The 26,008-nt window shown below is 49.8% G+C and overlaps 1 protein-coding gene across 2 annotated transcripts in view; it reads right to left on the reverse strand.

Moving 5' to 3' along the window:
- Window positions 1–26,008, reverse strand: part of RASGRF1 (Ras protein specific guanine nucleotide releasing factor 1) — a 96,894-nt gene that overhangs the window by 65,120 nt on the left and 5,766 nt on the right. For both annotated transcript variants that reach the window (XM_077828965.1, XM_077828966.1), the window contains exons 2-3: window positions 3,365–3,471; window positions 1,804–1,951 (exon numbers count right to left, since the gene is read on the reverse strand). In XM_077828965.1, coding sequence (XP_077685091.1) covers window positions 1,804–1,951; window positions 3,365–3,471 — 255 coding nt within the window. The remainder of the gene's footprint in view (window positions 1–1,803; window positions 1,952–3,364; window positions 3,472–26,008) is intronic.

The raw sequence follows: 26,008 nt of genomic DNA on the forward strand, positions 1-26,008 counted from the left end.
AAAGGTAAAAAATACAGAAAGGGCAAAATGTAAACCAAACATTTTGAAATTATTAAAACATTCCCTTTTGATTGACCTGATCCAATAAACGTTCAGCGCATTGGTTTGTGACTATTTTCGAGCTGCCGGATTTTCACGCCGGTTTGGGATGGGAACCCTCTTCTAAATCTCGAAAATTCTTGCAGGAGAAGAAAACGGTTTCCCGCTCTCCTCCAGTTATGACTCATCCCGAAGTGATCCAGCACTGTGCGGTAAGAGTGGGCCGGTAGTCAGTAGGGGCTCAAGGAAGAGTGCCACCTACTGGTTCACCTTGATTATTACAACACCATCAGCTTAAAAATCTATTAAAAATGGTAAAACAAGAGATATGGAACTGAGCTTATGAGGTGTAATTCTCCCCTTAGTCATCTGTACAGCTCATGATATCATTAATGGGATGCCAAGTTGGGGAACATACATCCCCATATGTTTACACTCTTAACAATAGAGGCAAATATATAAAGTATAACAGATCCCCAGACTTTTGCCTTCAGTCTAAATTACGTTAATGATTTCCCCCTTTGGTATTCAGTATTGCTCTGCTGAATAATTTTTGTGTTTTGTTGCTTTGCATGTTTTAATTTCCATTGTCTCTATTCCTGCTGTATCCTGCACATTTACAATTACAGGGCATTAAGTTGATGCATATGCCACAGCTGCAATGTGGTAAAGGCAGTGCAGCGCTTAGAAACGTTTTCAGAGCTGCTCTCTTTTCAAAGCCACTTGCTTAGTCTTAGTGAATTGTCAATGTAATGTAAAGCATTCATTAACATGAATTGCCCTGAATGTATTTAGGTACCAACGTCATGGCAGTTTGTATATAGCAAAGGGAGAGTCACTTACAAAGCTTGACCTGGCCCTAGAAACAGCAGATCATATCCATTTTCATGTTTTTTCCTTTTCCTTCTTTCTAGCCACCTAATTGTTGACTTCTTTATGAAAGTTTTCACTGTAAATGGACATCTAATTATTGGGTTACATAGAACAACGGGCAAAAATAACACAGGAATTCTCTACTTTTCTCCACCCACCACCTCAAACCACCAGCGTTAACCTTGTCCTGTAAAATATAGTCACTTTTTAAAATCACTCACCTATGTGTTACATGCAGCCCAAACAGGCCTTCTATTCCAGGCATTAGGCAGAAGCATGCATCCAACAGGCTGAACGGCTGCCCCTAATTGCTAGAAACAGTGCAGAATTTTCACTGCCTTGTAGCTCTTGTGGTCACTGGCAACGGTGTAAAGTAACTGCAAAATGGGCGTGGCATGCCTCCAATTCCAAAAGAGAATGTTTTACAGCTCCTTTGCACTGCTGTAAATAACCACACAAGGGGCAGGGCAGGGGAGAGTCAGAGAGGTCATTGGTTCAGATGGGATCGCAGATTCTGCTGAAAATTTCATGACCCTAGAAACACCTGGTGGGCATCTTTCTAATGTACTTGGACCAATACAGCTAGACCAACACTGCAATGACACTAGAAAACACCTTGACAACCCACTGCAGGGACCCTGAGTAGGAGAATTTATAGGACAATATAAACGCATAGGGCCAAATCCTCTTCCTGGTATAACTGCATCCAATGACTCCATCAATGACTATGGTCCTTTTCTCTCGCCTTTATGCCAGAATAAATGAGGTGATAAATACACCCATATAACCAAGTGACCTGCATGTTTCCAGTAACCTACTGGAAATGAACCAACAGTGCCTCTTGCTTTGAATTCAGAATGATCGGTATCATTGGAGAGTTGGGCTCTTTACCTCCGATTTCAGACGTTCAATCTCGATTTCCCCATCTTCAATCTGTTGTCTTAGTTGCTTGGCAACAGTTTTCTCGGTTTCCACAATCTGAAGTAAATGGAGGTACTTCTGCATTAAAGCTTCATGCTCTGTAGCAAGATTCCTATAACTGTTATATAGACACATCAGTTAAAATGTTTCCTCCCCTTCCATCCTCCTTTACCTCCTTGCTCTCTATTCTCTGCTGCTTGCTCAGTCTGTGCTATGGTACCCGCAGTTACGGACACCAGCCCACTACAGGCGAGGGGCTCAGGAACCACTGGACGCTCCGCCAGCGCGGAATATTCTACAGATCTGACCCTGCAAGCCTTGCTCAGGCCAAGGGCTTGTTGAAGCTGGTCGAAAGCTTTGCCAGACTAAGTCATGCGGGATCTGGCTCTGCTGGTTCTGATCCTGCAGACACTTAAGAACGTGCATAACTTTGCTCACGTGATTCTGATGAGGTTACTCGTGTGAGTAAAGCTACGCAGGATCAGGGCCACTACTCCAGTGTTTCCTAGCTCCTTATCACCAGGCAAGAAGCCTCTTCCACCGGGCAAATGCCCTTCTCTGACATGGGGTGCGGAAATGCCTGGCTGCACACACTCAGTCAGAACTGATGACAAGTGAGAGGCGTCAGCATCTGAACCTGAATCAAACCCAGAGAGCGTGTGACTTCTAGAGACGTGGCAAAGAGATTAAAACGTTCAGGGCCAGATTCCCCTCTCCCATCACAGCTGCCAGTCAAGTTCCATGAATTTAGCAGAAGGGAAGTTGCTGTCTCTTGCTTTTCTTACAAACATCCACCTTTGTTAAGAGACTGCACCAGACAGGTTTATCCAACATCCCACAAATACTATACATCTTCTCCCCCCATCCCCAGCCTGGGTATTTCTCCTTAGCGATGCAGGCTGCTGGCCACACGGACTCTCCCACCCAAAAATTGTAAATGAGCTGCATTCCCCTTTTCAAACCAGGAAAACATGGGCTTTGAGTATCTATTTCTGTCCACTGCTATTCTTTCATCTTTGCTCTTTGGAGATTTTCTTTAGATCAGAACAAAAATTAAGTAACTTTTTCTGAAACCAAAGTTGCGTCTAATCCATTGGCCAGTCAGTCGGGTCAGAGAGAGGCAACTATTAACCTGGGCCAGATTCTGCCAGCTTCTGCCTGTGGGTGCACCTACCTGGAATCCATCCACACAGAGCAGCTTGCAGGATCAGGCCCTTAGAATTCTTGCTCCCCCGGGGCAGTAGGGTTTGAAGCTGGGCCTCCTGCACACACACACATTTCTGCTCCCATGAAGCTGCCGCACTCCCGCAACTCCCAGTGACACCAGTGGCCTCTTGCAAGAGCAAGCCCCAGGTTGACCAACTGCAGCTTGTTTAAGCAGCAGGGAGTTGTGATAATTTAGGCCCCTTCACCAAACCATCGTTTTCCATTAACTGAACAGCACTCCTGTTTGGACTCTGAAACTGCTGCTCTGCACCTGGCAGCCAAATGCTCCAGGTCACTTGGCGTTTGCGATTTCAGAAGGTGATACCTTGCGTGAGTTATCGCTGCTACCCATTCGTCGCAGTCTTTGGCATCCTCCGTCCTCAGCTCCAGGGTTTTCTGATTGTCATGGTTGAAACTAACCGTAAAATAATGCTGCAGAAAGAAAGATACTACGATTACCAACATACCAAGGTCACTAGGAACAGAGCTTTTACTTTCTGATCATCCACGTTTCATTTCGTTACAAAGCTCATTGAAATATTGCCTGAGAAGAGCCTGCGAAACAGATGTATTGGACCCAAAGCGTCAGACAAGAGAGTGGCGCCCGGTGGGAAGGCCAGGTCAGCACGTTGTACGTGGGAATGAAGGTGGAAATGAGAAAGAGGCAGGGAAGAGGGTCCGACTGAATTCTGTTACTGGCAAATAGAATCTGCCATATACATTCAGGGCGAGCCGCTTGCAGCTACCCAGGAGAGAAGCCAGGTGAGTGCTTCTCGGAGTAAACCTCACCCTGGCCCCTGGGGCCAAGCTGGCACAGGGGGGTACAAACGGCAATCCCCTGTGGCAGGCTTGGGGAATCTGGCCTTTAGCCATTGCCTACGTGCGAATGGAAGTGAGAGGCATGACCATGGACGTACCATGGCACAGCGTGTCCTAAACTCAATCCCTGATGCCTTGACTTTGGTTTGACATTCAGTGCAGGCCCCACTCCATGTGCCTGCAGCAGAGAGCAAGGCTCAAATGGCCAACAGCACAATAAGACTCAGCGCACTAACTATATTTAGCTTCCCTTGACATTTACAGTATTTGTGTTAATTGTGATCATGGTGGCAGCCAGCACAGGAACCAGGATTTCGCTGTTCATGAACTTTCCTGTTGTCTCCTAGGAAACAGGTAATGTACTCTAATGTCAGACACTACACCGAACTCATACAAACCCTGCTAGAACATGCTCATTCTGCCATTAGCTTCTGGTCTGTAGTAAAGTTTAGCAAAAAACCTGAATTAACAGAGATCTCTGCAAAAAACTAACAGCTTGCAGCTTACTCACTTGTATTACCTAGGGAGGTGGTAGAATCTCCATCCTCAGAGGTTTTTAAGGCCTGGCTTGACAAAGCCCTGGCTGGGATGATTTAGTCTGTGTTGGTCCTGCTTTGAACAGCGGGTTGGACTAGATGACCTCCGAGGTCTCTTTCAACCCTAAGCTTCTATGATTCTATGATTTGTCTAAATATTCCGAGACCTCCAGGTAACAGGATGCCTGCTAGCACAAATTCCATTGAGCCACATAAGCGGGTACAGTAATTACAGGCAGACAGTAGCTCGGTTATGGACCATGGCCGTTTATTTTTGAATTTGGATTTTTTGTCAGCTAGTAGACAAGACACACACATTTCACAGCAATTCTCTCCCTGGTTAGAAGGGTTTATTGTGGGAAATGTGCTAACTGTATACTGAAGGTCACTCAGGGTCAGGCATGCCTATCTACCTACCTGCCATAAGTTGCTCATCACAGTGATATTCCAAGTGCTGGACAAGGCAGCCCTGAGTGTTCCCCAAAGGTGCTCTACTCCGTCTGCCCCCATTCCCACGTCCCCCACAGCCTGTTCTGATCCTTCTCTTCCTCCACTCTCTCTTTTTGTCCTAACTTCCATTACAGGCACCTCCTGGGGTGGCCAGAGGCAGGTGTCACTACTGAGGAGAGGAGAGGTTTTCAGTTAAACCTGGACTTGGGTCAGGTGTGGCCTCAGTCCAATCTCCTCTCTACAGCATTCCCAAAGCCAGGTCTCACTGCTGGAAACGCTGGGCCCCCAGGTCTGAGAACCTTATTCTGGGCTTGGCTAGCTGCAGCGGGCTGCAGAGAGCACTCGTCTTGGTGGGTCGTCGTGGATAGAGAGGCAGCCTCTGACGTCTCCAGTCCTGGCCCTTGTAGGTTAGGACGAGGTCTCTTCATTCAGCTCAGAAATGAAGGAGTCCAGTGCAATGGGGGGGCCTTGTGCACAGGCCTTTGTTGCTCCCAGGCCAGGAGCAGGGTGCTGGGCTACCCGGAGTTTGTAGGCGGCTTTGACCTGCAGCTCCAGGCAGATGCAGAGAGCACATGAGCGTATTGCACAAACTGTCTGCTATGGCTGGTTTATACAGACCTGTGGGAAGACTGAAGTGATGCCTGTCCTCTAGAACAAGGCCGGCTTGGCTGGCTACCCTGTCTCAGTAACTGGCGCATCACTGGATACCAACAGGGTCTGCTCTATTTCTTCCTGACCCCGAGCGAACTTCCTGTACATCACTCCAGGTGGGGCAGGCTCTTCACATGCTCCAACACATGGTCCTTTCAGAGGTGGGAATCTGTCACCCTTCTCTAACTGCTGCAGTTTTCTAACTAGATCTGCAAGAGAGCTTAGTTCTGAAGCTCTCCCCAGCTAGTGAAATAGGAATGTGTACCATAAACCCGCTCTAGTGTGTTAGCTACAGTGCACAGCACAGGGAAGGATGCGCAATGGCGTGGGGAAGAGGTGGCTGCAGCCTGAACCTAAAACACAGAACCCCGGGGGTTCTGGCATTCAAAGCCTTTAGAACATTTCAGTGTTTTGTACCAGTCATGGAAAGGAGATTTCCCGCCCCCCTCAGAGTTCGCATGTATTCAGTGACTTCTCCAGAACTTTTCTGAAAATGCCAGCAGTTTTGCGCTGATTTCACCACCTAATGCCGGGTTATTCCCACCATCTCATGAAGAATTTTCCGCCTGAGATGTCTCCCTGAGTCCCTTTCCACTGCTGATCCCACGGACAAGATTTATCCTTCCGACGTATTCTTGCATCTTGCTTGCAAGAAAAAAAAAAGTCCCCCTCTTTCCCTCAGGAACTCCCTTCCTCCACCAGGCCATGTTGTCAGCAGGGCTGCCGGCTTTGCTCACGTCCCGCAGGCATGCTGCCCTGTTAGGAAGGGGATATTGTTCTCACTTGATGCATGCAAAACATCTCACTGCTTTGCCATGGAGTCTAAACTCAAAGCTCCGTGGGGCGTGGACGCAGAGCTGCAAGCCTGTCACAACTGATTTTCCAGCAGAAGATGACAGCTGCCTTACTCAGGAGCAAACCCATACCCCTTCTTAGGGCCGGTTGCACTCTTTCCAGCTGGAGGCTCAAAGCCATCCGGCTTGTTCTTCTAGAGGATTTGGTCATGACTTAGATCTTTGCACACAGGCTTCAGCTAGGGCAGTTGCCCACCAATAATTACAGATCCAATGACACAAGGCCAGACCTCTATATCTGTGGGTGCTTCTGCCCCGCAGGGGCCTGCTGTGGCGTTTGCTACGTTACTTGTGACAAGCCTGGGAGAGTGTGAGCGAACTGGGCCTAGCACCACTCCAGCGCCTTTGATTTAAAGCTGATACATTTTACCGTTCTGGGAATTTAATTAAGCTTCCAACGTAATTACACTGTAAATGTAACTACCGAAAGGAAGGCTTTGAAAGCTATGGAAATGAGCCTTTTCACAGCATCCAGATGTAAATGGAGGTTTTCTTTTCTCATCTCTCAATGGAACTGGCCCTGTTTTATAGGCTGTACATGGGGATCACTTCCTCCCCAGTGAAATGCGATTATCTCTGGGGAAGGGCATGGTGGCTGTTTCACAGCACACAGAACAGGACCTAGCTGTTAAAGACAGAAGAGAACATTAACTTCCCCAGCTGAAACCAGCCTGGGAACGTAAGTCCTACAGTCCAGCTCTGACCCCCTGGCCTCGGAAATGGGGGACCCTGAGGAACATCATTTTTTCTGTACTGAACACACTGTTTTATTAAACCAACAAATGACCTGGAACTTCTGATACTGAAGCCAAACCAGGATGCTGTGCACACAGCACACTTTATGCAGAAAGCCACTATTTACAGCAAAATAAAAAGTCCATTTGCGCTAATGCTCGCTGTTATTGTGTTGTGTCCCTCCCTACCCCCCATTCGTCCTTGTGTCAGAGATCCCCAGTCCACCCTCTCCCCATGTCAGAACTCCCTCCCCTCCCCATGGGGCCTGTCCCACCCCTGCTGCCCAGCCTGGTCCCCAGCAGCCCCACGGAGCGCTTTCTCAGCTGCCCGCTGTCCTGGAAGAACGTGGGGTGACGTGCGGTGCATGCAGAGAGGGCGGAGGTGGGATCTACCACTGCTGTCGGGCATGGGTGTATCCAGTTGCTGGAGCAGGATTTCCCAATGGCAATTTGGGACCACAGGACTACTTTACAAGTCAGGGCAGATGCAGGATGTCCTGCACCATGCGGGGCACTTGAGAGGGGTGTACAATGGGCTAGGAACATAACTGCCTGTGTAAGCATTTGCCTGGGGCACTGGAGTTCACAGACTCAGCATTCCTGCTGATCATGCCATAGGATTTTTAATGATGCTAAAGTCAGTTCACAGCCTCAGTGCCCTTCTGGGTGCCCCAGGGCTTCCGGATGTTCAAATAGCCACAGCTGCAGAAAATGCCCTTCGTGACCCAGAGCTGACCAGAAGTCTGCACTTCACCCCATCAGGCACAGATCTGCCCCCGGGATTCATGCCTTTGTGATCTCTGGGCTCCAGTGTTGTACCTCATAGATCTGCGCATGAAGCCAAAGCATCTTAAATGTCTCCAACTGGTACCAACCTCAGCAGCCTCTCTGCTCAGCAACATGGGTCTCTGCGAACACAACAGCCAGGTGCTCTGCTCTCTGCCATCGCTCCCCACTGAGCAACGGGGCTAGTGCAAGACCTCTGTCCTGCTAGTCAATGCCCGCCATGGGAATGGCTTGACCTACTGGAGAGATCGCCTCTCCCTCTGCAACCAGGACTTCCCATGCCAGCTACACTCCACTGGCACAACGAACCTGCCAGGCAGTGAGAGGAGGTTTGAGAGCATGGGAGAGAAACCTTTCACAAGAGTTGGGCCTGGACGGTGGAACTCAGTGCCACAAGAGACCACACTGTGCTCAGAATGACATGCAAGTATTTCTTTGACTTCGCTTTCCTGCCTCTTCTGACCGTTGGCTTGCATGGGGCAGCTGGAGGGAGAGGTGGAAGGAATGCATTCTGCTGTCTTTCAAGCTGCTTGTACAGGTGGAGAAGAGAGAGAGCTTTTGGTTGTTCTTTATATCAGTTTGGGAGCTGCTCAGATCCGGGGGTGATGAGGGCCATACACGTACCTAAATGCTTTCTTTTGAGATGGGGATTGGTCCTGCTTTGAGCAGGGGGTTGGACTAGGTCCCTTCCAACCCCAATATTCTATGATTCTGTGAATGGCCCAGCGATTAGGAGCTGGGGCATTTGTTCAGCCTTGACTTGAGGAAGGGAGGCATCACATACTGTGTCCTCAAGATAAACACACACCATAAAACCTACAGGTAAAAATTAAGGAGTCCAAAAATCTGGAGAGTCCCATTTAAGGCTCAAACATGCAGTGTCAAAGCTGAATGCTGCTATCTTAACATTCCCCACTCTAGCCCCTTGTGCTGAACCAGGAAACATCCCTGCATTGGTCAGTTCAGGTCACAGTCCAACTCTGTATTCCCCAGTGATCCCCTGTATTCCCGCTGAGCCCTGGGAGCCCCGCACTGTACACCCCTGCCCAGCAAAGCCCCACATCGCAGCGACCAGCCTTCGTCCCAGGAACTAGAACAGCTTTAAGCTTTCCTCCTGTCACTCCTCACGGGCTGGAGAAGCACCAGAAGCTGCCTCTCCTGTATCGTACACAGGGCCACATTTAGACAGGACATGCAAGGAGGTGGAAGTTGGAACCCCTTAAGGTTGCCTGCCTCCTCTCTACCAATGGGTACGGAGCCCAAGTGGGTCCCAGTTACACCCTGAGGAACAGAAAGAACGTAGGAATTGCCAGAGCAGGTCCCAGCAGGGCTCCAGCTAGCCCATTCTCCCGTCTCTGACACTGGCCAGCACCGGCTGCTTAAGAGGAAGGAGCAATAAATTCAGCAGGAGGCAATTATGGGTGACCTACCTGCAGGGAAGTATCTGCCTTAATCAGTTTCATTTCTTGGAGCTTGGTTTATGCCCTGAAGCGTGAGGATTTAAGAAGATGAAAGATAAAGTAGCTGGGATCCATGTCAGATGTCAGGAGCCAGAAGACGGTGTGAGTGCAAGTGACAGGCACTAAGCTTCCCCTTCACATGGCTACAACAGGAAGGAGCAGGACCAAGGGGGTTGAAATGAGCATAAGAGGATCTATCTTCCACCACCTTTCCTATCACTGATTTTAGCCCCAAGTCCTTGCCAGCTCAGGGACAGTGGGACACATGCCAGGGCCAGGATCAAAAATGTCTTTGTGTGCAATGCACTTTCCTGTGGGGAACTCCACCTACAGTGTCTGTCTTTTGGCCGGTTCTGATAGTTGGACCTTTGGGGTTTTTGTTTCACTTCTCCAGTGAATTGCAGTTTAAATCCTCTCTGTAATTGTACCTTGCATTCCAATTTCAGGTTTGAAGACATGGGGGCTAAATCTTCCCACGTCAGGCAGGCAGTCGGCTGAAGTCACTCATGTGACTAGACCAGAGGATTTTGCTCATGCTAGAAGCAGTGAAAGTCAGTTCATATACAATTAAAATCTAATTCAGGGAGTTGCTGGAACGTATACCTGGGGGTTAATTGTACCACTCTGACGGATTTATTCCCAGACAGAACTCAGGAAGCACGGTGCATGTGAAAGAAGGAAATTATTTTATGTTTGAATAATAAAACTCCCACCACCTTTTCTCTCTTACTGAATTAGGATCCCTCTCTGGTATCACACTCACACATCAAACTCAAACACCCTGGCATTATTTCTGAAAGGAGCACGCTAACACTGTGGGCTGAGGCTCCCACACATCACAGCCTCTGACCTCGCTTGGCGCTAGGGATGGAACCCGGCAAGCACTGTCTGAGCCTCGATGCTACAGTCAGATCCACACAAGTGGGCCTTTGTGCCCCATAGGGCACCGTACAGGCACAAGTGTCTGCCTGCATTGGCAGGATCATGGCATTGTAGATATCACAGGCCACAGAATTTCCCTCAGTTACCCCTGCAGCGAGCCCAATAACTTGTGTTTGGTTAACAGCATCCCCCAGCTGCCCGTCTTGATGTGAAGACACCAAGGGCTGGAGAATCCCCACTTCCCTTGGGAGTTTGTTCATCCTCCTCACTGTTCAAACGTTGTGCCTTGGATTTAATCTGAATTTGTCTGGCTTTATCTTCCAGACTTTGCCTCTTGTTCTGCCTTCCTCTCCTAGACCCTTTAGCGCCCAGTATCTCCTCTGTGACGGCGCTTTGACACTGTCATCTAGGCTGCATTGTGACGAGCTAAACAGATCGAGCTCTTCAAGCCTCTCACTGTCAGGCATTTTCTCCCGCCCGCCAATCGTTGCACAGGCAACCTTAACTCTGGCCTTTCCTAGCTTCTGAGGGCTTCACTTTGACCCTTAACATTCTTTTACCACAGGTTTTTTAAATGTAATTTTCTACTTTAAAACCCACTACCAAAAAGACAGAAATGCTGTCACGAGGAACCACACAAGTCATCAGCAGGATGTGGACATTTCGATCCACAGCTCAGAACTCTCCCATCTGAGCTAACGGAGTAACGGGTAGCCGTAGTAATCTTAGCTTCTATGTGAACCAAGCATCACACACGTTGCCAGTGGGTTCCGTAGCCCATAGGGCTAGATTGCCGTCATTATATTCGCTGCCTGGCCTTAACTATTAATTACAAATTTATTCATCATTTGTAATTTCTAACTAACCTTCCGCGAGAAACGCCAACAGGCAAAACCAGAAGTCACTGAGGCTTTGAGCAGCAGCTAACGTATTGCTATACAAAGCATAGGGCCTGGGCCTGCTCTAAACAATGTTTAATCCATTGCTGGTTTGGTTTGTTGGTCTCTTGGGGTTTCTTGCTTGTTAATTAATTGTCTGTTTTGTGCCAGGTGACTAGATTATGATGTTTCATACTTTTGGGAAGTCTATGTTGCAACAATAAGTCCACATCGATGTGCTATCAGAGAATGGTGAGGCTCAGGACTCCTGGGTTCCCTCCTATCCCTCTCTCCTCTGACCCACCCTCCCATACCATAGCTCTTGCCCTCTATTCCTCCTTCCGCACCACGTTTTGTGGCCCCAGCAGCAGAAGCACTGAGAGCAGAGGAGAGACTGTCCGCCTGCAGGTTATTTTGGTGACCAGCAGCACAGCAGCCCCCAGCAGCGGGAGGAGCAATTGCAGGGAAATCCTGCTCCACCCCTGCAGTCCCAGGATGGCGCATGCTCGGCTGATCGGTGAGAACGGTGCAGGCAGTCTGCTCGGCATGTAGGAGCTGCGAGGGGATGGAGCATGCTCAGTGCACACAGACTCTTTGGAGAATTTAGTAGCCAAACTGCAACCCGTCTCTCCTGAGCATGTCTGAACTGAGATTTTTCAAAGGATTATAACTTGGGCAAATTTTCATGCAAGCAGCAAAGGCAACTCCCTGCCACCAGCATACCCACCCCTCGCCAACTTTCAATTCCCTGTGCTTAATCCTGGACATAATAGAGCTTCTCACTGAATGTTTTCACATGGCCAAAACAAGGTATTTTCCCCCTGATCTTATCCTCAGAAATGGCGGAACCACTTTAGCTGAAATTTCCCCAAATAATTCAGCCTGTGGCAGACACCCAGCAGGGAAAATTTTACCCTGAATGGTTTAAGTTTGGCAAAAATTATAAACAACAGACATCAGAGTCTCCTAATGCAAAGCCAACCCTAACGACAGACCTGTAATAATATTTGCATCTTGGCACATGCTAGTACTTCACCTCCAAGGCCCTCAGAGAGCTTTGCAAACACCCATTCATTCTCAATAGCATTCAACCACAGTCGTGCCTGGGTTCTCTTTTCAGTCCCAGCACAGCAGTGATCAGTCCCAGCAACCAGGCCAAGGACCTGAGTGGACCCGGAGTCTGAGCTAACTCACAGGTGCGCATCCCACGTCAAAGGGGGGATTACCCTGGTACAGCCTGGGGAGAGATTTGCAGGGAGCATCAGTGTCCAGACTGTTAATTTGGCCCTTTTCAAGAATAAGCAACCTTAAAAGAATAGGTGGCTGCCTCCTAGTTAGGCTACTACAAAATCAGGACTGGTGTGGAGAAAGTTAATAAGGAATTGTTATTTACTCCTCATAACACAAGAACTAGGGGTCACCCAATGAAATTAATAGGCAGCACGTTTAAAACAAACCAAAGGAAGTATTTCTTCACACAGCGCACAGTCAACCTGAGGAACTCCTTGCCAGAGGATGCTGTGAAGGCCAAGACTATAACAGGGTTTAAAAAAGAACTAGATAAGTTCATGGAGGATAGATCCATCAATGGCTATTAGCCAGGATGGTGTCTATAGCCTCTGTTTGCCAGAAGCTGGGAATGGGTGACAGGGGATGGATCACTTGATGATTCCCTGTTCTGTTCATTCCCTCTGGGCACCTGGCATTGGCCGCTGTCGGAAGACAGGACACGGGGCTGGATGGACCTTTGGTCTGGCCCAGTCTGAGCTCTCTTATGTACCCCAGACTTTGGGGGTGAGGGAGTGGAGCTGGTGAAGACACCCCACACTGAGCGTGGAACTACAAACCAATCTCATTGTTACTGCTCCCCTGGAAAGGTCTTTGTGCACATGCTGGTGGGCAGGAGGCGGCCGCACCTTAACAGACATCATCATGCACAGCAATCAGGTTTCACTGTGGGCAGTCAGCAACAAATGCTGTCCTTCCCTTCTGGTTCAGCTGTCCCAAGAATTAACCACCCGCCTCACATGACACATATCGACATCAAAGCAGCTCTTGACTCAGCTGACAGGTCAGCACTTTGGCATTCCAGATGTTCTGCTAAATCTGTGCATGGTCTTCATGCTGGCACTGGTGCAAGAGTGTGCATCGGTTCATGGCTTTTGCCATGTTTCTGCACAATCTCGGGTGAGCAACTGGGACGCATTCTAGCCCCAGCACCATTCTGCTGAGCTATCGATTGGATATTAGGACTTGCCACTGCATACATCAGAATCCAGGTTGTTCAAGACGTATTTAATGACCAAGATTAGGCTGATGACGCTGCCTTGCTTGAGGAGAAGTCAGAATTTCAGCCCCACCCTCCAAGGTCTCCAACTTGCCACCCAAACTATGGGGTTGAATGTCTTGTGGCTGAAGACCAAGGTCCAGAACCTCTGAACTGGGCCACCAGAACCCCTGGTGCGGGTGGGATCGAGTACAGTGAAGAACACTGACAAGTTCATCTACCTAGGCCATAAGCAGAGTTCAAACAGTCAGGACATTCTTCAATGAACAGGTTTCGCCACCTCTTGAGTGACACCCAGTCTCGCCTATGGTCACAACCGCATGTTTGCACAGAGACAAAGTTCAGGATCTCTCAAACTTGCGTACACCTGTACTGCTCTATGTGTCAGAAACCTGGACCCTCTGGAGCAGGGTATATGCTAACAGCATAAATTCTTCTGCCTGTGCAAACAGTCCCCATTTCACAGTGATCTGGCCTTGCTCCAGTCCCTCATTACATTCAAAAGCAGCCTCATACACCCATGTCACTGGGATGGACAAAACCACCCCAGCACCTTGCGCTCTCTCTCGATCTCTGCATTGACACCGTGCATGCCCTGATCCTACCTGGTGCTGCCTGTGAAGCTGTCCCAGAGATTCATGAAGGCAGGATTGAGCAAAATTTAGGAACTTCATTGCATGAGGCCTGGTGGGATCTCTCTAGCTGGCACAATGCTCTTCAGAAGACCATGCATTTTTGATGATGGGGAGGCACCTGTCCTCCAGTGGCCCCTGCCATCCAACTACATGCTTCCTATCCACCCATCCCCACTGCAGCACCCCAGAATCAAAAACAATAACAGAACTGACAGTCCACAAGCCCCTCTTCAGCCTGATCACCGCAGGGACCCAGCACCCCGTTCTCCCACCTTTTGTTTTACCTACTTATTTAGACCGTGAGCTCTTCAGGCCAGGAACCACATGTCCCTGAGTATTTGCACAGCACCTTGCCCAACAGGGCCCTAACTGAAACCTTTGGGCACTACTGCAACACACATAATTAATGATTGTCTCACTGCAGCCCAAACAACGCCGATTCTCCACGCAGCAGACAGCTTTAGTTTTGGGAGATGGGGATGGGCATTCCTGTACCTATGTTTTGTACCAAAGAGATCCCTACAAGGTCAACACCATTCACACTCCCACAGCTGGGTTTGCAGTAGTGTCATGGGACCAGCCCACCTTGGGGTCACAGCCCCTGGAAGCCACAGCCCAAAAGAAAAGATGTGTCAGTCCCAGCTTCCTGCAGCCTCACCCAGAGGGAAACATAACAAGCCAGGGCAGCTGCCTTTCACCTGGTCCCAGTGAGAATAAAGTGGGCCTCTTTGTATTTATACCATCTGGGGACTTGTGTACCCCCCTGTATAGGAAAGGTGGCCAGCTGCCTGGGTTCTCCTTACTTCCCACTCTGGGTTTGGTTCTGGAGTCTCTCGGGCTAAGAACAACCAAAGCATTTCTTCCTTGTCCCTCCCTCACCTCACAGGGCCCCTTGCATCTTACCTGGCAGCACCGGTTGGGGGCACAGTGGTCAGCGCTGGTTCCTAGCAGCCGGCGGGTATGGCTACCCTGCAGCTGGGAGCGAGCAGCCCAGCCCAGGAAACCAACTTATGCTAGTTCTGCTCCGGCTAGCGCACCAAACGCACCAGTGTGGACACTGTGGGTCAGACGGCAGCTCGGGCTCGGAAGCCCACTCGGCCCCTGGGTCTGAGCTCAGGTGGTTGGCCCAGGTCTCCACCGGAGCCGCCACGTCCACACAGCTACTGTTAGCACGCTGCACTGCTCCCCACGAACTAGTCTGTCTACCCGGCCTGGGAGCCTTGCCCCAGCTGCAGCGCAGACATATCTGAACAGGCCAGAGCTGTAAGCACCTCTCTCCGGGCCTAGCAGCTGGAGCAGTCTCTAAAGCCTGGGACTCTCCTCTCAGCCCAGCCCAGGGGCTGGAGTCTCTCAGGGGTACAGCCAGAGACACACACACCCCGTCACACTGGGGTTCGCAGCTGAGCTGTACAAAACTGAAGCTGCACAAGAGCGTTCTCAACTCCGGGAGCTTCATTTGATGCATTTGCTGATTTCCAACCAGCCCCAACCCCTCGTTTGGCTGTTTTTACTGAGACAAGTGCAGACACTAGCAAAGCGTCTGCCTAGAAGCTATTTCCACTTCCCCGTCATTCACAAATGACTCTGGATTAATGAAGGAGACTGGTCGAGCCATTAATGGGCAGGAACTATTTCCACAGGAATTTCATCCTGATGCATCTGATGTCCCTCCCGGGGTATTAGGAACCCAGCACACTGGAGCCCTTATGATCCACGATACTTTAAAGCCTTTCTACGTAGCTATTCACTGTCTGGTACACAATTGCACCAGATCCAGCGCACTGCAGAATCAGGCCATGCCATTAACAGCCAGTAACAATGCCAACCCCTAGCACTGTTCATCAGCACATCACCACGCGCTCTCTGAAGGAGATCGGTATCATCACCCTCCTCTCACAGCCAAGGGAAGAAGCACATGACACCTAGGGAGGTGGTGGAATCTCCTTCCTTAGAAGTTTTTAAGGTCAGGCTTGACAAAGCCCTGGCTGGGATGATTTAGCTGGGGCTTGGTCCTGCTTTGAGCAAGGGGTTGGAGTAGATGACCTCCTGAGGACCCTTCCAATCCTGATATTCTATGATTTTATAATGTACATGTTACATACATAGACCGACTGCTTCATGGGTAAACCCTCTGCACCTGTTCTGACTGGGTAGCCAGGTACAAGGTGGCTCCTGGTAAGGGAGCGGACCACTGGGCAGACATATTCCCCCGAGGCTGCAGTACTCCCAGCCCCTTGACCTGCATCCCATCCCCGTGGGGCAATGGCTAGTGGATTAGGATAGCGGGGGTCCATCAGCCCTGCCTTGATGGCAGACCTACCTGTGTGGGGAGCTGGGCTCTCTGGCACCCCGCATGGCTCCCCACGTCGTGTTCCTTGTTCAGTGGAACAGTCTGATCCTTGGGCAGATTGGGACATCAGCCCACAGGGCCGTTTGTGGGGCAGACTGGAGCTGGCTGCAGCGATCCCACTCCGGTAAGCACTGCAACACACACACTACAGACTTGTGTCTTGAGCTGGGATTCTCACGGCCTACCTATGAGAGTTAGCTGCCATGCCTAACTCCCACTGAACAGAGTGCCTAACCCCCTTAGGCTGCTTTGAAAATCCCAGCCTAAAGCTTGATAATACGGATCTGAACATGGGGCTCAATGTCTGCGAACGGGGTGGGGACTGGATTCAGACACAGTCTCTATTCCAGCCTCGTGGCCTCTGCACTAGGTATTTCTACTGTAAAAATAACCATTTGAAAGTGTTTCAGTGCCCAAGGGTTGTGACATTTGGGCTCTTTCAGTCCAGCCCAGGTGTGAACCAGGCACAGCAGCATGAGCGAAGTGTGGAGGCAACCTTCACCGTTGGCTTTTAGCGGCACTTGTATTTTAAACTCACCACAATGTTATTTAAGCTGGTTTTTGTTCCAGTTCTCTGAGACCCAAACCTTCCTGATCCTCCACATTGCACTTCCTCGATGACAATCTGCCCTGCAGCGATGGTTAAGTATTCCAGGGGAGGTCTAAAAAGAACTTCACATCTAAACACACCTCTACCCCAATATAACACGAATTCGGACAGAACGCGGTAAAGCAGCGCTCTGGGGGGGCGGGGCTGCGCACCCCGGTGGATGAAAGCACGTTCGATATAGCGCAGTTTCACCTATAAAGCGGTAAGATTTTTGGCTCCCGAGGACCGCATTATATCGGGGTCGAGGTGTACAGTCTGATTTATATTCTGTTACTCCAGCGGTTTCACCCAGCACCCTTCTCCCTGTCTCCGTTACAGCCGTGTGGCTGTACAGTGTGTTCGGCTGACAGCGTCTAGTCATTCCCTTCCCCCGTTCTCTTTAGCAGAATCCTGCAACACCTTCCCCTTTAGCACATTCAGGTGTTTTCTGTCCAGGTCCTGCCAACAGGCTTCCACTGACCGACCTCAGGAGACGGTTTTCCCCTCATATCTAGAGCCCATCTGGTAGCCCCTCTGGCTCGGGCAAGTTGTCCCATTTCACCCCCTGCCAGTGCCGGGTTTACAATGGCTCCAGAGGCTCCATGGAGCTGGGCCCATGCTCAGAAGGGGCCCCAGCCTGCCACACTTGCACTGCGCCCCGAGACCCCGCTGGCTCCCCCCGCCCACCACTTGCTCCTCTTGGCCTGCCTGCCAGTTGGCCGAGGGCTCCTCTCCTCTCCTGGCCCCATCCCCTGCTCCTCTCAGCCCCCGGGCCAGACCCCAGGGCACCTCCAGCTCCGGGCAGGCTCTGCTTCCACCACCTGTGGGGCACCGCCTGTCTCCCCGAAGCCGAGCCGCCTGGGACTGGTGCAGAAGCCTGGCCAGTCTCAGCCAGGTGGGGGGGAAGGTATCTGTGGGGGGGCTTGGCTGGGCCCCTCCAGGCAAGTGGGTCCTGAGGGAGCCCGGCCGGGGCAGGCCCTGGCCCAGCTGATCGCGCCACTCCCGAGGGGCCGGAGCGATTCCCGGCCCTGGGACCAGCCCTGGCTGCGCTGCCGGCTCAGCCCGGCAGACACAGTCGCCTCCCAGCAGGGCCGGTGCGTGCGGCCGGGAGGCAGGGCGTGGGGGAGTGGGGCTGTGGGGAGTCTGGGGGGGTGCTGGGCTGTGAAGGGGCGGGGAGGATGTGTGTGTGTTGGGGCACTAGGGGTTCTGCGGGGGGTGCTGGGCAGTTGTGGTGGGGCTGTGGGCAGTGGTGGTGTTGTGCAGGGCACTGTGCATTTGTGTGTGGGGATCTGGGGGGCGCTGGGCACAGTGGGTTCGGGGGGGCTCTGGACATAGGGAGTCGGGGGGGTGTTGGGTGGGGGGGCTGTGTGGCGCGGCATGAGCCCGTCCCTGAGGGGAAGGGACATGCTGGCAGCACAGGGCCGGGCAGGACATTGTGCATCTGGCAACTGCCGGTTTGTAAATAGTGCCCTCGTGCTGGGCGGAGCAGGGCTGCCCCTGCCATGCCATGCCCCATTGCCCCTGGCTGGCCCCTCGCTCTGGGGAGGGTGCATCGGTTAATCCGGCCCTGCTTCGCAGAGGACCAGCACAGGGCCTGTGTACCGCGGAAGCCCTCAGAATGGAACTTAGCGAGGCCTGAAGTGATGCACAAATTTGTGCTGGCTTCTGCATGGGGTGAATTTCACCCCAGGGTCCCCGGTCCACTGCTCCTACTCGGACTCTCGCTCCTTCGTTTCTCCGTGGTACTTACCTGGCTGCTACCGTAGCATCTGGGTGTGCAATCCGCAGGTAAACCTAGTACGACCGTCCTTTGTGAGAACTCCTGGCGGGTGACCGAGGCTGAACGGGGCTGTGAGGAGCGGAAACAGCTTGGGTGCCTGCAGACGGCTCAGATGAGAAGACCCTTTGGAAGGTTCTAGATCAGGTTGTGCCAAAGTGACCCGAGTAATCCCGGTGGTGCCGACGGCCATCAGCCTGGTCTGTCTGGGCTGGAGGCCAAGGACGAGTGAGAATCAAGTGACCATGTGGATCCCTTGCGATGCCTTTCACTCCAAGGTGCTGCCACCACGGCTTACGGGGCGGGGGGATGGAGCAGACCTCGAGAGGGCTCAGGTGTGGTGGGGTGACCCGTCACCCATCCTGAGGGCTCCCTGGTTGGGGGCAGCAGGGCTCCCCCTCATTTACCCTCCCGTTCAACACTGCTGGGAAGTTTCGGGGAGAGAGAGCAGGCAGTGGAGCCCAACAGAATACATGGGACTTTGGCAGCTCCATGGGTGGGGCTTGGTAGAAAATCACTGCTTTTCTCCCCTGGCCACCGCCTTCCTCCAGCTCAACCCTGGATATGATGGCTAGGAAATTCTTCAGAAATTCAGTCATCGGACCTGCAGCAGACCTCAACGCTGACGGAAGATGGCCACTAGAAACCATGCCGAGTCACAAGCAGCGATCCCTTTCCTTGAGTACGTGAAGTGGTTTTGTCGTGTCATTACCTAGGGCCTTTTATGCACTATCCTAGTCTCCCAACGTTCACTTATTTGTGAGTGCCTTCTGGAACTGGCGAGAGTGCCTAACCCGAGACCCAATTTGCCTTCCAGTTGTCATGGCGGGTAGGTGCGTTCAAGCAGCTGACGGTTATCGTAGCTGACATAAAGGGCGAGACGGCGGCATTCTCCTGCTTTGGGTGGATGAGCCTAAAAATCAACAGCTAGCAATAAAGCTTTTAACTTCATTGACCTAAATCTCATTTGTATTGCAGAAGGCAGGGCCTGTCACGCAGACAGAAGGGGATGAATGACCCATACCCTTCATTTGCCTACAGAAAAGAACAGAAAATCCCAAGGCCAAAATGTTTGCCCTCAGCTTTAGGCCATAAAGTAATATTCCTTGTGCATGTGCACATAAATGATGAATACAAGCACGCTCCTGTGAGTGGAGAAAACGCAGAGCCAGGGGGGTCCGTTCTGCAAGGTGCAGAATCACCTTTGTTGGACCTGCACCCTGTTCCCATTCAATTTTCATTTTGATTTTTAGCAACTACTAATTTCCTATAGGATGTGTAGCCACTTCCACAGCCTATTCTGTCCGAGGCTCCCTCGGAGCATAGCCAGCAAGAGTGCCAGTTGCAACGTGGTTTTGTCTGTAGTCTGGACGTATGTCTACTGGGAACGGGCTCATTATACAACAGCAGATGGTAGCAACTTGTGGTCAGTACTGACCTGGGGCTGAATTCAAATTGGTGACCTGTTACCAAGCCCCTCCCTGCTCCAGTCCCCACTCCAGGGCATTCTGCAGAGAGCTTGCACCAGATCTTTGCACCCCTTATGTTCTGCTTCAGCCTTTGGGTGACAAAGGGTGCATAGGCCTGCTGGGACTTAATTATTGCCCGACCCTGGAGTGAACCCCGCTGCACAGGAGTGAATTTCACCCGGTGTGAATTTCATCCTAATTGTTTCCTTTGCTTTTTGTAGTAACACAATATTTAGTTTTGTTTTAATGTTGATCAATTTCTCCCTCTCTCTCTCTCTCTGGGGCATTGATTCCCAGTTCTGGGTTCTTTCGTTTGAATTCTCCTACCTTGCTCTGATTATTGTGCTGATTTCTACTGCACTGGGAGTCTGGGCAGTGCTTTCTACTGGCAGGTTAGGGCTGGAATGAAGATGACAGGAGTGCTTGTGTGAATGGTTTTTGCTCCCTGGGAGATGCAGTGATGATGTGCTTAGTTGCCTCTGGAGCAATGGAATGGAAAAGCTCATCCCCTGCGTCTCTTTTTTATGTGGTAAATGTGAATGTCAGCGTGAAAACCTATCCAAGCTCAGGTGAGCAGGTAACACTGCACTCAAACGACTGCTGGGAGCTAGACAGAAAGAGAAGGCCCCAAATAATACAGAAATTCACCTTATTGTGGGTTTGAAAATGAAGTGTGTTAATATGCAGGGTCCTTATTCTTCATTAAAATAGTCACTGGAAGAAACTTATTACTCTTATATGACGTCCCTACGCCTGGCAATGTTTGACATTCATAGTGCAGTAAAATATTTACATAATTAATATTCTGATTGCTGTAGCATCTCAGCCTCTTTACAAGCAATCTGCAAGCCGGGTATGTGCCGCCGAGTGAATACAGCACAGGGTGTCCTGGAGTTGCCGTGGCTGTGCTTGTCAGGGATGGCATCGTTCTTATTCGGGCAATTTGGGTCTCTGGCAGCAGGCGTTAGAGATCTATCAGATGAGAATGTTTGAAAAAATGGAAGGACTGACATGAGGGTCCTGGCTCAAAAACAAATAGGGAAGTCTGTGACTTCGTAGGTGAAAAGCTTAATATGTTCCAAATTCCGATTTCCTCTGGATAAATTCAGGTTTCTAACACTGACTAGCCTGAAGCTGAGTTTCTGACAGGCTCCCCCTATTGCAGTGGTCTTGGCTAATGATGCGGGAGCCTAGAAAAAGTTTTCAATAAAAAGCTTTTAAATGTCTACAGGATATCTAGCATGTGATGGAGGCTTAGGCCAAGGTTCCCAAAGCCAGGTGCCTAAAGTCAATGGGAACAGCTGCAGACTCAGGAGAGGCAATGGACAAAAGATTTTTCCCATCAAATTTTCATTTTTGAAAACAAACCCCCAAAACTTGTTGATTTATTCAAAATTTTTCATTTTTTTGCTATTTTTATGACTTTTTAAAAATCAAAAACATATTTTGTTTATCAGGAACCAAGTTTTACTGAAAATCCAGTCTTCAGTAAATGACATTTCAATAAACATTTTGATAATGATTTAAATTATTTTATAAAAATGTTGATTATAATTTTGTTTAAAAAAAATCACAAAATCAAAACAAATCACATATTCCCAATTTTTTTTAAAATCAGGCCACTCAGTTAGGGGTCTAGCTCTGGATTTTGGAACCTAGCATTCGTCATGAAATTGTGAAAAACTTTGCCTTAATCTTTTGGAGGAGGTTCTGGCCATGCAGCCAGGAGCAGTCTTGGTTGGTTGGTCACCTAGTCACTTTAGCAGCTTTATTCCATCTTCCCTAAACTCCAGTGTGAGCTGGCACAGTAATAACTGTACAAAATAACTAATTAATGCTCCCTGCACTCCTGGGAAGGGGCGTGGATCGTTTTGAAACTCCAAGGATGTAGACTCAAACAATGTTTTGAATAGGTGGTAACATTTTCAGAAGCACCTTGGTGACTAGCCAAAGCAATTCTGTACAGTTACTAATGTCACTTGTCATTGAGATGCTCTGGAAAAAGTCCCCGTTTTCCTCGTTGTAGCCATGGAACAGGAAGATTAAGAGACTTGTTCAAACCTATGACACCTTGGCACCCCAATATTCACCCCGTCATGTAATAGGATATGTTTTGTACAAAGTATGCCTTGTGAGGTATCGTTCTAAAAATCTTGATCTGCTAGACAGTAATATCTCGTTGGATTGTACATGCTATCGTCGTATGAAATTTGGCGATGTATGTGTTACTGAAACACGTTGTGAGGTTGAACACACCCATAAGCAGCCTTTCAGGTACAACCGTAAAAAGGCCAAACAATGTTAATGGCTCATGGAGGAAATGCACACAAGCACAAAGGTTATACCCCAGGAACTGTGTACAACAGAAACCTCTCCAAGATAGCACTACATTATGGGAACTGTTTGACCCAGGTCACAAAAAAAGAGCTTTCCAGCAAGTGGAAAATGACATCATGGGGGACCCCACTCTCCCTGCAACAACATACCTGGAAACACCTGAGGGGCAATGACTGAACTGTGAGAAATGATGGTCCCAGGCTAGAAGGATTTTTAGCCAGTGTATGAAAACCTGGGAAAGCCAAGGCAGCTTGTGCCTTAAGCCTCTGCCAGCCTGTTTATCACCCAGAGTGAGAATTCGCTAATTCATATCCTCCTATCTAGTATGTCAAGCTCAGTTTGCGGTTTTTGTTTATTTACTAAGGTAATTTGCTTTGATCTGTTTGCTATCCCTTATAATCACTTAAAATCTACCTCTTGTACTTAATAAACTTGTTTTTGTTTGGTCTAAACCCAGTGTCTGGAAATCATAACTGGGGGCCGGGGAGCAGAGAGCTGTTGCACATCTTCCTCCACATGGAGGGAGGGGGTCAACTTCACGAGCTTACGCTGTACAGTTCCCTGTGTAGTGCAAGACGGTATAATTTAAGGTTTACCCTTCAAGGGGGGGGGAGGGTGCACTTGAGTAACTGGGCAGTTCCTTAGCTGAGCCTTCCCATGCAGAGCTGATCTCAGCACTTGTGCGAAGCTGCAGCTGGGCGTGTCTCTACCTGTGTGTATGCTGGTGAAAAAGCAAGCTTGGACAGCTTGGCAACTTGTCACAGGGAGCCCAGGCTGGTGGGCTCAGTGGTACCCCAGTTCCAAATGGCACCTCGGGGGGAACACATCACAAAACCCACCTAGACATCTCTGTGTCAGAGCTGAGATTGTAACCGTTGTGTTCCTGATGCCAGGCCTGTGCTCCAACCACAACTCTCTCTCAGCACCAGAATGAGAGGCCAATAGTTGTGCGTGTGAACAGAGAAATGGCAAATGGGCTTCGCACATCTGGGAGAGCAGAATCTGACCCTCCTGTGCGGCAGAGACAGGCAGGAGGGAACAAGCTGGGCCTGAGCAGGGCCAAGTCCATGCTCTAAGATTTCCCAGTATCAAAAGTAAAAAAGACACAAGAGGTGAAATTCAGGCCTTGCTGAAGTCACTAAGAGCTTTGCCATTGATTTTAATGGGGCCAGGATTTCATGGAATGGAATGCAAGTTAATAGCAACAGAGAAAATAAAAAAACCGAATAAATCTTAACTGTTTAACGGTAGAGGTTACACATATGCCAGAAACACAAGGCCAAATTCCCGGCAGTTCTAAGTGGTGCAGCTCTACTGACTGCAGCAGAACTGTGCCTATTTCCACCTATAGAGAATTTGGCCCATAATATTGGCTGGCAAAATATCAGGAATCTGGTGAAATTTGCACTTGATTGAGGGCTCAGGGGCATTTGAGTGTCTAATATTGATGGTGCGATGAACAGATATACTTGGAGCTGCATGTGACAGACGGGGAAACTGTGCAAGAAACTATTTTAATTAAAATGTGATTTGTATTTCTGATGATGTACAACAGGGAACTGTATTGATCAAGGCACATTTGAATCCTTTCTTATGTCAGTGTTTCGAAAAATGTGCCCCTGATTGCTTGTGGTAAATTAGGATATTTAGCAAACCCTGCACTGAACAGTTCATAAATACAACACATTCATTTGCTCTACTTCCCACTGCCAGCAGCGTGGTTTTGGATTCAAGGTGATGGTTGTAAATGGCAATAAATCTAGCTTTCGGCTTGAAACGTAGCTTTGCCTCATATGTTATTGTTTTTCTCAGTTGTGTTACGATTACCACTGAGAGAATAAATTATAAGACTTTAGATTCTTTTCCTGTGCACAGAGAGCCAGCAAGAAGACTGATTTCCTCAAATTTCCTCATTATTTGGACTGACGTGACAAATTTGGGGGAGAATTTTTTTAGTCTGGGGATTGGACCAGTCACTGCAAGTACTAGATGTTCTTTCGTCAAACTTTCAGTTCTGTTGCCTAGTTGTAATTTGTCTCATACACACACACACCTATGCTACCCTTTGACTGGATAAGCAGAACTTGTATTATCAGGAGGACTTCAAAAAACCCCCTGGAGCACAGACCTCTCAGAGAGGGATTGCAGATGAACAGGATCAGGGTATTTTCGAGCATCTGACTTTCTTTCCCAAAGCGGCATGTCGACGTACCCTTTCCTCCTCTCTTTCCCACAGAGCAGCAGCATGAGCGTACCCCATCCAGCTTATATGGCCAGACCCCGGTCTGCCTTGTTGAATTGCCTCTGCGCAGGGGCTCTGCTGAGAGGTTCAGAGTTTGCCCCCTGCTGTGTTAACCTGCGCCCCGTCCCATGGACACTGCAGACCAAACTGCCCTGAAGGAGCGCTACGGTACCAAAGCCAGGCGCTCAGCAGTTGGGGATCATGTCAGAGGTGAGGTTGCCACCACACAGAACAGCTGAGAGCAGAGTGCACCAGCTTCCCGCCCCGCACGCCCGGTAAGTCTAGGCCCAATGCTGGGCTTGCTTCTTTCCCTGTGTCTCACTGCAGAGCCAGGTGGGCCTGGGGACATTGCTCAGGGCTGCTGGACTGTAGGGGCCCGACTCACCAGCCAGTACACCCCTCCTGGCTAGGCGTGAGGTAGCTGGTTCCCCTCCTTTTGTAGCCCCTGCTGACAGCTGCTCTGACCTGCAGTGGTCTCTCCAGCTGGGTCACATGCAGTCTCACCCCCTCCAGAGCAAGCCAATAGTCCAACCAACAACCCGCCATCCATCTCACGAGGGGCCTTTGGTCAGACTCTGGATTTAGTAGTCCTTATCCCAGGATTGAGGGGTTTCCAACAGTCCTTACCTCAGTCAGGGGGGTTCCGTTCCACCTTCCCCGCTGCCTGGTGGGGGACCCTGGCCCGCCCTCTCTCCTGGGTTCCAGTCCAGAGACCCCTTGTTGTCAGGCCTCCCCAGCTTATTACCCCCCTTGCTGTTCCTCTAGAGCACCTGCTACGCTGCCCTGTCTCCAACCTTTGCCTCAGCCTCTTCCCGGGCATGCAGTGTATCAGACGTGCTCTAAGCCAGCGGCTCTCGACCTTTCCAGACCACTGTATCCCTTTCAGGAGGCTGACTTGTCCTGCGTACCCCGACTTTCACCTCACTTAAAAACTACTGGCTTACAAAATCAGACATAAAAATACAGAAGTGTCCCAGCAACACTGTTACTGAACAACGGCTGACTTTCTCCTTTTTACCATATAGCTATAAAACAAATCAATTGGAATAGAAATATGGTACTTACATGTCAGTGTATAGTACCTAGAGAGGTATAAACACATCACTGTCTGTATGTTAGTTTGCACTGACGTCGCTAGTGCTTTTTATGTAGCCTGTTGTAAAAACAGGCAAAGATCCAGCTGAGTTAATGTACCCCAGGAAGACCCCTGCGTACCCCTGGTTGAGAACCACT

The sequence above is a fragment of the Eretmochelys imbricata genome, chromosome 10, assembly GCF_965152235.1.
Source record: "Eretmochelys imbricata isolate rEreImb1 chromosome 10, rEreImb1.hap1, whole genome shotgun sequence".
In the NCBI taxonomy this organism is placed as follows: domain Eukaryota; kingdom Metazoa; phylum Chordata; order Testudines; family Cheloniidae; genus Eretmochelys; species Eretmochelys imbricata.